This window comes from Microtus pennsylvanicus, chromosome 12 (assembly GCF_037038515.1).
Source record: "Microtus pennsylvanicus isolate mMicPen1 chromosome 12, mMicPen1.hap1, whole genome shotgun sequence".
Lineage (NCBI taxonomy): Eukaryota > Metazoa > Chordata > Mammalia > Rodentia > Cricetidae > Microtus > Microtus pennsylvanicus.
In genome coordinates this window covers 1500525-1517999 of record NC_134590.1, presented here as the reverse complement: position 1 = coordinate 1517999, position 17475 = coordinate 1500525, and the positions used below count along the sequence as shown (strand labels likewise).

Genomic DNA, 17475 nt, shown 5'->3' with positions numbered 1-17475 from the left:
AACTTAAGAATCAGGCAGTTTGGCCCCTTACCTCTGAGCGCAGCTTGGGACTTAGCAGTTATCTGGCACAATGTGACTTTGGTATTTTTCTCTGATAATTACAATAAACTTATATATATATAATGCATATTTAGTATTTTTAATCACTAATGTCTTTTATTTTATGGTATTAGTAATTCTTTTTTCTCAAAACAAATTTTATTTTTAAATTAGATTGAGTAGGAAAAATAAAAATTTAAATGTCACTTATTTTTAAAATGCAATTAATTGGTGACAATAGATAATTAAGAATTTTTGTCATTTTTATTCTATAAGAATAAAATATTTCATCAAATTTATTATTATTACATAGAGTATTTGACCTTGCCGTGTCATAGTTGATATGAGAGGTTGTGGAAGGTATTCATATAAAATCCATTGCTGTTTTAAAATCCTGTTTAAAGAGTAGATTTAGCTTCATGTTCACTATAACATCCTGCTAATGAGGAAGCCTTCATAAATAGCATGTGCTCGGTAATCTTAGAAATGTAACTGATGACATCACTGATCTAGCTTGGGAGTAAGTAGATTCGGGAAGGAATAATGACTGGTTGCTATGACAATGTGGCTCTTACCAGCTGCTGATTTGTTGCTGGAACACAGGGCTTTACGTGCAAGGTCCAAGCTGTGCGTGACAAGCTGTGGGCCTTCCTGGTTCAGTCTTTCTACGCTGTTCGTCACACGGAAGGCTGGCAGCGGATGCACATAGACGACCAGCAGAAAATCCAGGCAGGTATGTTGTTCTTCCGAGATTTTATTCTCAGGTTGTGGTCTCTGTGAGAGCAGACATTGTTAAGGCGTTCTGAATTCCGGTTAATTAGCATCTGAGAGCTTCTGTCAGTAATGGAGCACTACCCAAAACTAGTGGGGATGCGTTAGGCTGCTTTCTCTGACGTTCTTAGAAAGGAAATTCATTTTCATGTATGGAATTAGCAATTTTTCATCCTTATCTCTATTAGTTACAATATTCTAGCCAAACTTGCTAAGAAGAAAAAATCCTTGTGAAGAGCTGTGTAAAAGGACCAGTCTGTGCAGTCAGATCACCGAGCAGGCTCTCACCCCTCTGCAAACATATTTCACTGGGAAGCTTGCCGTCTCTTTCACAAGAACCTTTCCTTGTGGTTTTGCCGAGATCAGATGGCTTTATTTTACGAGTGATTGGTTCAGGGATGCAGTGTGCGCTACTGCGGAGGGTCCCTCGGGAGCCGCACAGTGATCTCTGACATTTCCTAGGCGCTGTTTGAAACATCAGCATTCAACAAAAGATGTATATCTGTCGGAAAGTGTGTGTGGTAAAAAACATGGAAATAGAATTCTGAGGGTGTGGAGCTAAAATGGCTTCGTGACTATTTTTAGGTTAAAGCAGGTGCCTCCGAAATAACACTGCCGTGGCAGCAGCTCCTGCCGTGCTCCGCAGCTCCACTTTTTTTCTTTGACATTAAAGCTCAAAGACTGTATTTTATGGAACAGACATTTAGTTCTATGAAACATGGAAGCCGTGTGTGATAAAATATATCTCAGCTGTATAAATTCCTAAGTGATATATTCATGGTGAGACGTGCTCACTAAAGCAACCAGACGTAATTTAAAGAGCAGTTTCCAAAGGTGTTTATTTTTTGTGTAATAAAAATCATAAAGCCTTTAGAAATTGAACACTTTCTCCGTGTGACTTTTCTGTGCTGGATTTCAGACTAGCTTTTCCTCCACAGTCTGCAGTGTGCAGGAGCAGGGAGCTGCGTCCCTTCAGTGGGTGTCCTTCGAGCTCGCTTCTGATTGGTAGCAAACTTTGTTTTTCTCTTTTTAGAGGATTCACAGCTAAGCTGAAGCTCAGTGTTCTTTAATCTTTCGCGGCACGTATTAAGAGTCTGTGTGAGTTTGCACGTCTCACAGATGTGCCCAGACCATTGTCAGTGGTGATGCAGTTAATCACCGCACGCTGCATCGGGGTGATCTGAGTTGTAGTGAGTCCTGGCCTGCGCATGGTCACCGTTTTGGGTCAGCCTTGCTCTGACGTTCTCAGTTCTTGCTGAGCTGCTGACTGGAGGAGAATTCTGTTCTTCTCTCTGTGCTATTGTGCTCTCGTTTGATTGCATCGTAGATGCTTGACAGCCATTTTACTAAAAATGAAACATTTGAGAAATCACAGGTGTCGAAGAGCCTTTAAAGTAAAATCTCAAGCTCTGTGAACCTTGAAAATCTGCACTGAGCTCTGCCCCTATCGTGTTATTTCTGTGTATTTCCTGCTGTCGTTCTAGTTCTTAAGAGTGTGAGCACGAGTCTCCCAGTAACTCCACATAAACTAACCTGTGAAGTGAGAGCGGGATGAACTCGAGGGTCGTCTCCTGCTGTGCTCTGTGCCTTCTCTGTCCACCATTGTCATCAGTCTGTAAAGCCAGAAAATAGTTTTAATTTCAGCGGAGTATTTTGGGGGTATTGGATATTCTCTCATATTAAATTATGTATAAAACATAGTTTTAAATTTAGAAACTAAATAAAACCAGTTATTTAAAAATTTATAGCTTGTGAAAAGTCTGGATTTTTTAATTGAATATATGTGATTTTACATTTTTATTCATAAGCTTTAAAAACAAAATTTTCTGGACCAGAGAATAAGATTGAAGAATAGGTTCTTTATTCTGAAATGTGATGATAAATTGTCTTGTATACTGGTTTGCTTCTAAATTAAAGGGTTTTTTTTTAAATATCTATCAAAATCTAACATTTTCTGCTGGCATTCTATTTTTCCTGGATTTCTCTGGTAATGAAAAATAATTTTCTTGTTTTTTTCCACAGCTGCATTTGACAAAGGTGATGACCGAAGACTCGGCAGGAAGCCCGTGCTCACCAGCTCCCAGGTAAACAGCGGCGTTTTGTCCGGGTCCCGGGGAGAGTACTACTCAAGTTCATTTTATATTCCAAAATAAATCGCTTATTAATTAAAGCTATTTTTAAGAGGAAGTAATTTTGAGTCTTAAAAATGAACATTTTTACGTATATACATTTTAAATTATGTAAATTTCTTATATTCATTTGGTATAGGAAATATATTCCCTTTTCATTTCTTTGAAATTGTTTTTTGGCAAATAACATATTGGATCTGTTCCAGTAAGCCAGGAATTGTCTAGACATCCACGATCTTGTGTGATGTCTGCTCTCAGACTGCCTTCCAGTAAATATAACACAAGGTTCTCGAGATTCACTGTCTAAAAAGTCAGAGTAACGGGACCGTACTCTGTTCTTAAAAACATTAAAATGGCAAATTTGTCCTTTTTCCTTTTTAAAAGAAATTATTTGATTTTATTATAGCCTGAAATGTATTTTTCTTCCTTCCAGATGTTATTATACAGATATTTATGCAATCAGGAAAATATCTAAGTACAAGATTATGCATATTCTGATGAAAATATGGACTCATTCATTCAGCGCTCTGACTCAGAATATAAAAACATATTATCCTTGAAAATTAGACAAGGAGTCTTGTTTTCTTCCTTATAACCTACTAAGTAGGAACGTCTGTAGCCATGAAATACCCTGTTGGCTTCAGGCCCCACACATCTCTGGCTGGAAACTGGGGCCGTGGAGAGCTTGTCAGCCAGCGTCCTGGGATTGCTTTCTGGAGAGTGTGCTGTGGTCTGCTGTGCTCCATCCCTGAGCGGGGCTACACAGCCCCCTCTGGCCCAGAGTATTGGTGCATGCCTGCAGTCCCAGCCCTGGGAAGTGGAAGTAGTTGGGAGCCATCACAGCTAGTGAAAACCTGCCTTAGAACAAAACAAAGACAAACAGAAACATTTTGACTTCCTTCCCCCCTAATTCCCGTGATGTGAGTGTGGGAACCCTGACTCCCCTTGGCCCAGTAAGTGTGCCCTGTGATCCCAAGTCTGCCCTGACTCCCCTTAAGTGTGCCCTGTGATCCCAAGCCTGCCCTGACTCCCCTTAAGTGTGCCCTGTGATCCCAAGCCTGCCCTGACTCCCCTTAAGTGTGCCCTGTGATCCCAAGCCTGCCCTGACTTCCCTTAACTGTGCTCTGTGATCCCAAGCCTGCCCTGACTGTGTCTTTTTGTTTTAATGAGGACTCCCAAAAGTAAATTATTCTTAGTACAGAGGATTAAATGCTTCATGATAAAATTTCTGGCATTTGAATTGAAGACTTTTAGTGAAAATTTTTACAATGTCCCTCAGGTTTTACCATTCAGCTGACATCCTTAAAGCAATGCATCACGAGCTCTAGTCCAGGTCTGTCCTTTCCAGGCGTGTGGCCGTGGGTCAGCCACATGTCTGCTTTAATGCCCAGTTTCTTATCCAGCAAATGAAGGGAGGCACAGGGGCTATTTCCCAGGGTTCCCTTGTGCAGATGAAGTAGATGGGTCAGATGTTAGCACGGACCCTGAGAATGGGCTTCAGAAACCTCCAGTGTTAGCTACTCGGCATAGCCTGAGTCTTCGGGGATTCTACTGTAATGGCACAATTAATTAACATTACTTATGATTAGTATTAATTAATAATGCTGTATTTCAGATTTGATTAAGATAATAAAGTTAGAAACCCAAAATTTTTATGAAAATGATTTTTAAAATGATAAAAAAATGGTTTTATGTGATCCTAAATCATAATATGAATGTAAAAGCGAGGGCTAAGTCATTCCATGGGAGATCACTGTCCTGGGATAGCATGAAGGGTGCCTTCTAAAACTGAAGCCAGGTGTCACGGCGCACACCTTAGTCCCAGCACGGGGAGGCAGAGGCAGGTGGGTCTCTGTGAGTTCCAGGCCAGCCTGCTCGAGCTACGTAGTGAGACACTGTCACAATAAATGACAGTGACAAAAAGCTAAACCAAAATTTTCTTGAAACATAAAGTTTTCTATATCAAAGACTTGTCAATTTGTAAGATTTTTCTCTTTTCTCTCTGTTTTTTGTTTTTGTTTTTTGTTTTTTGTAGCAAAGGAGACAAGGCTCTGATGCTGTTATAAAAACAAAACCTCGGACAGAAGATAAAAAAGTGTGTCGGACATCTCTCTCTACTGCTCAGAAGATGAAATCTGATGGGTTAGGAGCATCTGGCTGTACGTCCAGCACGAACAGAAGTAGTGTAAACAAAGTGTTCAAGCACAATGACAGCACAAAAACATCCAGAGTTACAAAGGAGCTGAGAGCTGGGGGGAGAGTTGTTTCTGGCAAGTCTAAAACTGCAGCAAAGCCTCAGACAGAGGACAATGGTAACGCCAAGCCGGAAGATCTCTCCAAAGTCGTGGGAAGACCAGCAAAAGCGGCAGCAACTGGACAGGAGGACTCAGTGCCTGGAAGAGGAATGAGGAACCAAGAAGCACAGACTACAGGGGCCAGGCCCAAGGTACTCACTGCAAACCTGAATGTGCAAGCCAGAGCCAAGCCTTTGAAAACACAGACAGGAAAAGATCCTTCACGCGCCACCTCTGCAGGACCCTCTAGTAGATCTACAAATTCAAGTATGGAGCTTTTGACTCCCACTGGATGTGTGGATGAGCTGAAAGAAAACGGATCAGTGGGAGACAGGTCGTCTGACGAGAAGCTGCACTTGAGTGACTCTCCAGGACAGGCATTGAATAATGGAGTAGTGTCAACTGGAGGTGGGTTAGCACTCCTGTTGTGTTAGTATCTGTGCGGGCGCGCGCGCGCGCATGTGTGTGTGTGTGTGTGTGTGTGTGTGTGTGTGTGTGTGTGTGTGTGATGTGTGTGTGTGAGAAAGGGGGGGAGCAAGGGAGCAAGCTCCCATGCCTCATATATGGTAGACAAACAATGTGTGTGTGTGTGTGTGTGTGTGTGTGTGTGAGTGTGAGTGAGAGTGGGGGGGGAGCGAGGGAGCAAGCGCCCATGCTTCATATATGGTAGACAAACAATCTACATCACCAGTTCAGTGCTCCAAATTTTTTTTGAGATAGGTTCTCCCTAGTAGCCCAATGCTAGCCTTGAACTTTCTGTGTAATTGATGATACTTTTGGACTTCTGAGCCTCCTGTCTCTGCCTCCTAGGCCCTAAGATTCAGCTCTGTCTCATGCCTGGTTTATGCGGTGCTGTAGGTGAAGCCCAGTACTTCATGTACACTAGGCAGGCACTCTGCTAACTCAGATACATACCCTAACCCTGAAATCCTCATTTTAGTAGCTCCTAATACTTGAAAGTCCCTAGAAAGCATGTTCCTGGAATGCTTTAATCACTGCTAAATGCTAACGTGTGGTTTAATTCATATGTGCAAAAAGAGAGAATATGGTCTTTCCTGTGTCTAGCCTGTATGTTTATCCAGCCTGTTACTATTTTTAATGTTCTCTTCCTCATGACTGATACCTCTAATTTATAGCTGTAAAATCTCGACCAGTTTCAAGAGTTCTCAGTGGAGTTTCCAATAAAAGAAGCCTTCATGAACAAGACTCTAACAATAGCAGCAGGTAAGACTCTATTCACCTGATGTCTCTGCTATAAATAAACTTCTAGCTGAATGATTTAAAGATTTTTCTTCATTTAAATGTATATATGAAATGGCATTTTAAACTTTATTTCATATTTATATAAAATGGTTCAATGTAGTAAAAGTTTCTTAGCTATGCTTAATGGCATGCAAAGTTATGCATTGTCTTATCATATGTGGTCTGATCTTTCAAAACTTAAAGGCTTATGAATATAGGTTTATATATTTTTAAAACAGATATATTTCTTTTTTTTTTTGACAAAAGCTGTGTGGTCATATATGGCTATGGTCACACACGGTGTTGATCAGTTCCTGTTTTAGAGGATCACTGTAATGCTAACTGCAATCATTTTCCTCAGCGTAACCAAAAAGGTGAGTGGCAAAGGACTTGCTGATCCAGCACCGCAGGCAGCTCAGAAGAAAAGAGGGAACAGCAATGGGTATACAGCAACTCAGCCGCGGACCAAGAGCGCCCCTCCCACCCTGGCTCAAATTCAAGGTAAAGCTGCAGTGGTCCTGTGGATTCTGGGTGCGGTCCTGTCAGTTGGACAAGCAAAGCTCTGGCCGGACCTGCAGTTACAGATAAGCAAAATGGGGCCTGGCTGTGTTACCGTACACTTGTCTATACTGCTGAGTTAAAGCTTTATGGCTTTTATATAAATATTTTAGTGTTGGGAGATTGATTGTGGTTCTCCTGTCCTCCGTGGAGAGGAACTTAAAGGTGTTGTTGACTCATCTGTATTTCTGGTCCTTTTGTGGAGCATGCCTAGGTTTCTTGAAAGTTTCTTTGGTGACTAGAGGAATTCTGTTTATGAGTTAGCACTGAAGAGTTCTTAAGGAACAGCAGGAGCTGGGCAAATGTGTGTGAAGGGGGAGTTCCTTCAGAACCTGTCACCATGCTGTTGTTTTTCAGTGTTCTAAGAAGAAAGCATACTGATTAGGTCATATAACTTGCACATGGTAGCCAGTTTTAAATATTACTTTTTTCTGGGCCTGGTGGTACATGCCCGTAGTCATTCCATCAGGGAGATAAAGCTGAAGTCATCCTTGATTGATATAGTGAGTTTAAAACCAGCCTGGACTACGTGAGACACTATCTCAAAATAGACAGGAGGGAAGGAAGGGAGGGAGGAGGAAGGAGGCTGAGGGTATATCGCGGTACATAAATGTTAGAGGGAAAGCCAAGTGTACTGAAGCACACGTAAAATCTCAGCATTAGGGAGGCAGGGGTGGATGGGTGGATCCCTGAGGCTCAGTGGCCAGCTAGCCAGCCGAAACTAAGCCCCAAGTGCTGGTCTCAAAAAGAAGGAACTGCGTGGTTCCTGGGGAGTAATCACTGAGACTGGCCTCTGGTGTGTGTGTGCACACATAGTTTAACGCAAGGGCGCGCACACACACACACACACACATAACAGTTACTTTTTATGTATTAAGCACTCATTTGTAAGACCAATTTCTATAATCTGAAAAATAATCTGGATTTGCATAATGAATTAATACTACAAGTCAATTGAAAACAAAGCAGATAAAATTATTCATATTCTAGTAACAGCTAGAAATTTAGGCATAAATGGCTGTATAGGACTGGAGGAGCTCAGTGTAGAAGGGACACCCTTCACATCCCTGGTCAGTCTCTAGGCCCCCACCCACCCTCATACACACATGGAAGTAAAGCTGACAATTGGGGTTGGCAGATTTGAGTGCCCCAAATTTCGTTTCTAAGACTTTAACCAGAATGCATAAATGGAATTTTTAATAAATAATTAATAAACTTTATTCTACATTTTTCTGTAGCCCACAGTCTGGTTTTCCTTGCAGATCTGGGTTGTTAGCCCTGATAAACAACAATTATAATCCTCTAGTAAAAGGTTATTCCAGTTTAAAGAAAAACTAACAATTTCCAAAAATTTACATTTTATTTTAGGTCAGGTCTTGTTTTCAGCTATGTTTCCCCCAGAAACACACTTCAAAGAGAGGGCTTTTCTTGATGCTTTGATTAAAGAAAATCAGATTTTCTGCTGTAACACATTTACACAAATCCATTTTAGGAACAGCAATAACTTGATGAAGATTCTACTACAGTGGTTTTTACTAAGATCCCTGAATAAATCCCTCTATATTTTAAATATTAATAGAAAAGGTTTTTACTTTATTATTATTCATTATGTTTTGTCTGTCAATATTAGATGTTTCCCTTTGGTTGCTTTATTGATTTTATTTAACTCTAAAATGATTTGAAAACATAAGTTCCACTCAGAATTTGAGAGTACTTTGAATCTCTTTACTTCCTTAGGCCCCCGTGGAGAAGCACCACACTCTGTAAAACATCCAGTGTCTTCAAGACAGTCTGATGAAAATGTGGCAAGGCTGAGGCACAGCACAGCTGCAGATAGGCAAGTGCCTAAGAGAAAAGTTATCAAGCAAGGACATGGAACTTTGCAGAAGGTTAATGCAAAAGTGGTACCAATGCTTAAAAACCCAAGTCAGTCCAAGAAAGGTGGAACTTTGAACAATAAAGGTTCAAAACAGAAAGTGCTTCCTGGAGAAGTTATGCTGCAAACTCAAGCTCCTCAAAGACCTTCCAAAACTGAAGCAGCCCCCACCCAGAAATGCGTGCTCCCCAGTGTGAGTGACAAGAGCCATGTTTCTAAGCAGAGGCCTCACGGGTCCCTGGTTCACCTTGCTTCTGAGACCAGTGGTGCAGACACACCCCAGTCACTGTGCAGACCTCACCCACAAACGCCATTGGACAGTCAAGACAAAAAGAAACCAGAGCTAGAAGGCCAGAATAGACCAAAGATGGATGAGTCAATGAAACACGAGCTGACGTCAAGACTAGCTGGCGTAGGTCAGAGTAGCACATCCGCTTACCAAGATGCGAGTCTTCCCAGTGCAAACTCGAATTGTGGTAACGTCACTGCTCCGAAATCCATGATTTCAAATCCAAATGAAAACTCCATAAACTCTAACCCAGTTTGTGGTTCAGGCTCAGCAAACGCAGAGCAACTCTGTGTACTGTCAGGTAGAGAGAAACAAATAGGAAGGAAAGACACAGACACGAAACCAAGTGTGGATTGTGTGACAGTGAAAGAAGGTCCGTGCACTCCTGGAGAGGCAAATGGTACCCTAGACTCTGTCCAAGACGGAAGGAAAGCATCAGTTCAGAGCCTCCTACCCAGTGGCTCTACTCCAGTCAACTCAGCTGTTCCTTCCAGGTGTCTTTTGGGACAACCATCAGAAAAAAATTATAAAAACATGGAAACATCAGAAACCCCAGAGAGCCATGAAGCTCCGTTCGTGGGTCACTGGGGTCTGAGCAGCAGGGCCACACAGCAGAGAGAGAGCCCAGAATCCGACAGTGGCAGCGCCACCACGTCCTCGGATGACATAAAGCCCCGCTCTGAAGACTACGATGCCGGAGGGTCTCAGGATGACGAGGGCTCAAATGACAGAGGCGTGTCCAAGTGTGGCACCATGCTGTGCCCTGACTTCCTTGGGAGGAGCAGCAGTGATACCAGCACCCCCGAGGAACTGAAGGTGTATGACACCAACCTGAGAATTGAAGTCAAAGTAAAAAGGCAGAGTGGGAGCGACCTTTTCCAGATCAACTCAACCAGTGACGACGAGACGCCTAGGAAAAAGCCAGAAATGTGGTCTCGAGCCACAGTGATCCATCCCAGGGAGAAAGAAAGTATTCCACGAGGCAGTATCCCATTTGCTCAGGAAATGGACCAGGTTTCTTCATCAGCAGATGAAACAGAAGACGAAAGATCCGAAGCGGAAAATGTTGGGGAAAATTCCTCCCTGTCCAACTCAGGTACTCAGCACATTCAGGGAATAATTAACTTAGCTTTCGAAGATGGAACTGAACATGAAAGTCACGACTTTTCTGCAACTAAAAGATTTAGAAGGTCAGTGTTGCTCTCTGTAGATGAGTGTGAAGAAGTGGGATCTGATGAAGGGGAAGTCCCCACCCCCTGCCAACCGCCTATGGATTCTCTTTCACCTTCTGATGTTTTTGATGGTGTTACTTATGAGCGCCACGGAAGGACAGGCCACTCCAGATTTTCTAAAGAAAGTGAAGATACTTCTGCACATTGTAAACACAATGATAAAGACAACAGTGCATACAAAAATGAAAGCATCCTCCTGGGGCCTAGTAGCAAAGACTCTTCAAGAAAAGATAAACAGAGTGTCTCAACAGACCACAGGAACGGGGTGGATGTCCCATCCAAAGGAAGCCAGCAGCCTTGTCCAGAAGATGAAGAAACAAATTACAGAAGTGAGGTGGCCAATGACTTTCAGCACCATAACACATTCCTGGATGGTGACACGAAATCTCATGAACGACCGTGTCATTTGGAGCTTCATCAGAGAGAACTCAGCTCCAACATACCAAAGATCAGCTCAGCAAAATCTCTAGACTCCCATGCGAGCCAAGTCCTGCCTCAGGAAGGTCAAGTGAGAGAGAGCCATTCCACAGCTCCCAAGAAAGCTAATAACGCTGTGTTTTCAGGTAATGTACAGAAGTAGATGTGCTAAATGCATAGGAAAATAAGTTCATAGATGTCTGAAGTTGTCTGTAGCCTGGATGTTATATTTTAATTAGAATATTTAAGCTACAGTTTCAACTTTTAAATGAGAATTTAAATTTATTAATAATATGAAAATGAGCTAGCTGTCCATTATTTATTGTTTGCTTAAAATCTTAGTGAATAATTAATATGTAGTTGAAAACCTTGTTTACTGGACACAGGTAACATGCTAGATCTTACATAGAAAAAGGAACTTAGTTTGTGTCATTGCAGTTATCATGTCTGATTTAATAGAAGCATTCTTCACTGTTGGAAGTTTTACTTTACATTGGGTATGTTTATGGATCTTCTGTACAGATCTAAGAGGGCTGTGCAATAACTATAGTAATATGTGCTAAAAGCACCACACTATTTTAACTAGATTAATTATTATAATTTATATGCATTTTACAGAAACTAAGACTTTCTTCAGGATCACTATAATTCTAAATTTTTCAAGCAGAAAGATTAAGTTTCTAAAAGAGGTTATATTTAGACACAGTGATGATATAGGAAAAGGCCCGTCTTATTTCACAGGCTAGGTTCTTTCTTGTCTAATTGTTTTGTGTTGATGTCTTTCTTATTTATTAATTCAGACGAATGACTTAAAATATGCACTAGTAGCTGGTTGAGTAACTATTGTGTATCCTAATTAAGAAAAGTATTGACCAGAAATTCCTATTCAGTAACTGATAAGAATGGGAGATCTTCCAAAGCTGGATTCTTTGTGTTTGTCCTGGCTCACATCCTCCCTCGACTGTGCGATATACAGATCAGCTTTAGGTTCAGTGTGTTTATCTCCCATCCCCTGAAACCAGGTTATTTCTAAGGCACCTCCAAATGACTGTCTTTTTTTCCTCCTTGAGTTTCTATTGTAGTGAAGTAGATTTGTGTGTACTTTTATGTTTGTTTAAATAATTTATGTTATTTTCTGTATTCTAAGTTTTCAAATTAAAATGTGGAAAATTATTGTTAGTTACCTTTGTTGATTTTGCTGCTAAACAGTACCCTTGAATTTTTTTAACAGAAAAATAAATGCCTCAAAAATTTTGTCAATTTTGTAAAAATGTTATTTTTCCATGTTGTGTTTTTCTGAGGAGCTGATGCTGTTACATTGTGTTACTGCTGTTCTACAAGACTCTGAGGGGTCGATGTCAATTTTTACATTGTGTAGTATTATGAATCATTGCAGGAGACATAGATGCTTGTGACACACGGGCACAAACCTGCATTTATGACCACCGGCCTCCAAAAACCCTCTCTCCAGTATGTGAGATGGAGACCGCAGAAGCATTTGAGCAGAGAGCGGAGTCAGAAGCCCGCGTCCTAGTCAGGGACTCTGAGGATGACCGGCACTTTGCACAACAGGACTGGACTCTGCTGAAGCAGCTGCTCTCTGAACAGGACGCAGACTTCAATGTCACAAGTTCTCTTCCTGAAGACCTAAGCTTAGCGCAGTATTTAATCAACCAGACACTCCTTTTAGCTCGAGACAGCTCAAAACCTCAGGGCTCAGCACACACCGACACGTGGAACAGGGGGAGTGAACTGTCGTCCCCGCTGGGCGACTCCTCGGCAGGGGACACCATGGCGAGTGTTTCCTCCAGAGATTGTTCGCCTCTAGGGGAGTGGACAATCCTGGAACTGGAAACCCAGCACTGAGAGTTTCAGCACTCGGGGAAAGTTTAAACTATGCCACCCTGTATTTTTGATGCCTACATTATATTTATAATTTCATTAGCCAGAATTAACCTTCAATTTATTGAGGTAAATATAGCTTATTTATTAATAGATTATTAATAATCTCATGTCTCATGTTAAAAATGTTTTTTTCTAAATTTTGAGCATGTTTTTCATAACTATTAGAGAGATTAGGAGACTTGTAGGAAAATCTTTGCTCTACTTTTCTTTCCCAGCTGATAATTTATTCATTTATTTAAGAATTTCCATGTCAGTACACAAGGATATCAACTCCTTACTTTTGATTCTGCATATGGTACCATAATAATTGAACAATAAACTTACTGTGTGAGTGTGCATTGTATAAAATTAATCTGTGAATGGCATTCAGACTCGGGCTGGGTGCTGGGGATTGGGGAGACAGAGGCCCCCACAGCTTCCCCAACATTTCAGGACCAGGACATTGAGATGTGGTCGTATGCTAAGTTTCAACCATATTTTTAATAAACTAGGAGGAGTGGGGCTTTCTGGATATATCCAAGGCAGGCACTGGAAACAGTCTTGTCTCTGTGAACCCTAGCAGTCACTTTTATTTTGTGTGGCATGATAAGAATAATTTGGAAGTGCCCTGCACTGAGCTAGCCCCAAGTATTGATCGAGATGGGTGGGTGAGGGAGGCAGCCGGTCCTGATCTTCCGCGGGCATGGGCTTCCTGGTGTCTGTTTAGATCCTTCTTTGTGGTCAGATTTCCCTCAGTCTGTAGGTCTGTAGGAAAACAGATACACAATGCTACCAGAGAGCAAATGCTTGGATCTTAGATGCTGCTGACTATGGTCCTTTAAGGTCATGGGATTTCAAACACTGTGTCTTGTAACTAACTCATGTTTCTCGAGAATATATCAGAAGTAAGGGAATCTTTTAAGTTAAAATTTTTCTAAAATAGCAAAATTTTCAAAATGACATGAGATGTGAACATATATTGAAGATAACAACCAACTTAAATAGAATTACTTGTTCTAAAATAACAATTATGTTTTCATTTAAGTGCTAATCTCTTATACCACAGACTTCATTCTTTTTTTTTTTACTATACATTTGCCTGCATATATATGTCTGTGTGATGGAACTGGAATTCCAGACAGCTGGAGGTGCCATGTGGGTGCTGGGAATTGAACTCAGGACTTCTGGGAGAGCAGCCAGCGCTCTGAGCCATCTCTGCAGCAAGAATTTTTCATGCCTTAAAAAAAGGTTTTAAGTTTTTTTACATGTATTTTGTGTGTGTTTACGTGGGTGGACATGCACCGGTGTCACAGAACACACGTGGAGGTCACAGAACAGCTCCTGAGAGTAGGTTCTCTCCTTCTCCCACGGGAGTCCCAGGGATTGGACTCAATCAGGCTGAGCCATCCCTCCATCCCCAGGTTTACACCCTTTTCAGAAGTGGGACACCCCGTACAGGTTACTTTGTAGCTGTAGCTGTTGACTTGGTTATTTAAGGGAGAGAAACAGGCATTGAGCTAAGGAGTATGAAGGTGAATGAAGTAAACAGTTCCTAGCGGAGGGCAGGAGAAGGAGAGAAACATTTTAATAAGTACACACGCTGTGTACTTGGAAGCCTGTGGGAACGTAAAGATTAGACTCATGTCTTTAAACCGTAAAGGAAGGCTCTTATCACCAGAGACTTAGAAGGCCCGCAGCTATCTTGTAGGCTCGGATCCACTGTTTCTTAATTCCACATTGCCGTTATTTCTACCATACAAAACGCTTCATTTCCTCACCACGCCGCAAACAAACATTTACCAGTAGTGGGTAGTGTGGGAAGGCCTTATGTGGGAAGGAAGCACGCTTCATTCCTGAGACGTTTGTGGGGTTTTTCCCGAATGTGACGTTGTTTTACATGTTCCTTTTTAATAATAAACCTCCCCAAAGTTTAGACATTTATAATTGAAGTTGCATTTCTTCTCCATCCTCAGATCCTAAAACCTTTACCTTAAATTATTAAGACTTAACACACACTCAGTTACACACCATGTTTACAGACATCACTGGAGATGCGTTTTGCCTAAGTGGTGACCATTTAGGGAATGTGAGCATGCATTCGCCACTGCTGCAGCAGTGCTAGAGTCTGCAGGACTCTAGCAACACTTGGTCATGTGTTGAAGCCATGCCCAGGCCACAGATACGTACGTACGTACCACTAATATCCGTCGCCATTAGCCCTGTTAGAGACTGCCAAGTGCAACACACACCAACATAGCATGTCTGTAAAACGTTTTTTACACATAGGAAATAAACTTTTTATTTATTTTTTTTAAATTCACTGTGAGGGAGAGAGCATCCTTATCAGAGTGTGGCGTTCAAACTTTTTATTTATTTTTTTTAAATTCACTGTGAGGGAGAGAGCATCCTTATCAGAGTGTGGCGTTCAGAGGAATACTTGCAGGAGTCAATTCTCTTCTTCACATGGGTGGTGGGGGCTGACTTCAAGTTGGACTTGCTCACAGGCACCTTCATCTGTTGTGTTGGTCACAGAAACTTGAAAATGGTGTATTCTGCATTTTCCTCCTTATTCTGCATGATCTGACATAATTTAAGGAACCAAAGAAGCTATCATATGGTAAATCTCAGTCGGACGGATTCAGTTAGGAGATCCAGAAAGAGGTCAGAGGTCAGAACTTGTCGGTGGTACACCGGCTAAGCTGAGGCCGGAGTCTGCCGTCTGTGCCATGGCTGCGGACCTGGTGCTGCAAGTAACAGGTATGTCGTTTTATGTAGTTTGCTGCAAACCACTAGGGGTACAAACTTTTTAAAGATGTTTTTGTTCATAGTTCACATGAGATTGTAAAATTCTAATCAAGAAAATGTCTTTTTTAAAATATCCAAGTATTTTTATTTTGATGTGGGTTGTTTGGGAGGAGAGGCTTTTTAGAGACGATTTACATCTCTTCGATCCCTTTCTTGGAGCAGCCACATAACATCTGATACTGCTTTAAGGATGAGTTGGAGTTCACTTGGTGACTGGGTGAGCTTGACAGAGCAGCACTGAGGGGAGGAAGTGTAGACGGAAAGGGAGGGAAGGTGTCCAGGCCTGGGGTCTGGGGAGGAAGTGTAGACGGAAGGGAAGGAAGGTGTCCAGGCCGGGGGTCTGGGGAGGTGGTGTAGATGGAAGGGAGAGGTGAGCTGGACCTGGGTCGTGAAGTATACTGGGTGATTCATTTTATGTCTAACTCTCAGTAGACAAAGTCTGTGTTTGCAGGAAATTAACTACCTGCACCTCCCACCGGGTAATCTATCAACATTTTTAAATAAAATCTTTATTGACGAACAATTTTTGTAACATACAATTTGCCCATTTATGCAGCATATTCTGGAGCCATTACCACTTGCACGTTTAGAACGTCTGACTTGATGAACATGTGTAATAACCGTGATCGCAGTCACCTCCTGTTACCCTCTTCTCCACACTGCTGCTGACCCCTTCTCTCCAGCCACCTCCTCCATTGTCCTGTGTGTATGTGTCTGCATGTGTGTGCACGTGCTTACAAGTTCATGGCCAGCCTGTGCTGTGTAGCATCTCAAGTCTAAAAGCCTTGACAATGATATGTCAGGCTATGGTTGAGTGACAAGGCAGAGACGTTGGTGAGATTCTTTGAAGGGACTGAGAGACGGGCGCGGGTGCATTGGAGCCATCTAAGATAGAGCTGAGCCCACTACTAACTAGGGACAGAAACAAGAAGTCAGCCTAGAAGATTCAGGTTTCTGACTGGATTGGCCTAGGTGGTTGATCAACCAAAAACTGAAATGGTGTAGGAAAGAAGATGGATTTAATTGAGGACATGCTGAGTTTGGGACGCCTGGGGAACATTCAAGGAGCTGAACATAAAAATACTGCTGGACATTCAAGAAAAGAGAATCCTGAGGAGACTGAGAAAAGGGATGCTCAGAAACAGAATCAGGAAGTCATCCTGAAGAAAAGCGATGGTGTGTAGTCTTGCCACACTGAGCACACACAGTACAGCACACACACAGTACAGCACACACACAGACACGAGCACACACACAGACACGAGCACACATACAGACACGAGCACACACACAGACACGAGCACACATACAGACACGAGCACACACACAGACACGAGCACACACAGTAAATTACACACAGAGACACAAGCACACACACATTAAGTGAATATAAATTATAAAAATAACACTTTTAATTCAGTTTTTAAAGAAAAGAACTTGAAAAAAATCTAAAAAGCTGATTCCTAAGGCCGCCCCATTAAAACCATGGTATTAAAAACATGCTAGAAAAAGCATAATATACTATATTAATTAGGAAATCTTAAAAGTAACATAACTAACATCATATGGAAGGGTTTTGCACAACTGATACAAATACAGCTGAAACCCTGGAAGAAACAAATGACTTAAACACAAATTAGCAAATTGATTCAGAAAATCTACATAGATTACTAAGCTTGGAGGAAACTGAGAAATATTTTAGATGCACCCTTCAAAAACTTGAGCATGGCACACAGTGCAGTCCTAGCCCCAACTCTTGGGTGCTAAGGTAGAGGACTGCTTGGTCCTCAAGTTCGTAAGCCTAGTCAGCCTGGTTAGTGCTCACCAAGAGAGTGCCCATCAAGTTAGTGCTCACCAAGTTAGTGCCCATCAAGTTAGTGCTCACGAAGTAAATGCTCACCAAGTGAGTGCTCACCAAGTTAGTGCTCACCAAGTGAGT

General features: G+C 41.8%; 1 protein-coding gene across 1 annotated transcript in view; it reads left to right on the top strand.

Annotated features, from left to right (window-relative positions):
• The window catches only part of Btbd8 (BTB domain containing 8), a 59447-nt gene extending 46359 nt beyond the window's left edge, over window positions 1-13088 (top strand). Inside the window, exons 12-18 of the mRNA XM_075942719.1 lie at window positions 643-772; window positions 2833-2894; window positions 4975-5641; window positions 6370-6457; window positions 6837-6976; window positions 8771-10993; window positions 12244-13088. Coding sequence (XP_075798834.1) covers window positions 643-772; window positions 2833-2894; window positions 4975-5641; window positions 6370-6457; window positions 6837-6976; window positions 8771-10993; window positions 12244-12713 — 3780 coding nt within the window. The 3' untranslated portion in view covers window positions 12714-13088. The remainder of the gene's footprint in view (window positions 1-642; window positions 773-2832; window positions 2895-4974; window positions 5642-6369; window positions 6458-6836; window positions 6977-8770; window positions 10994-12243) is intronic.
• The last annotated feature ends 4387 nt before the right edge of the window (window positions 13089-17475 follow it).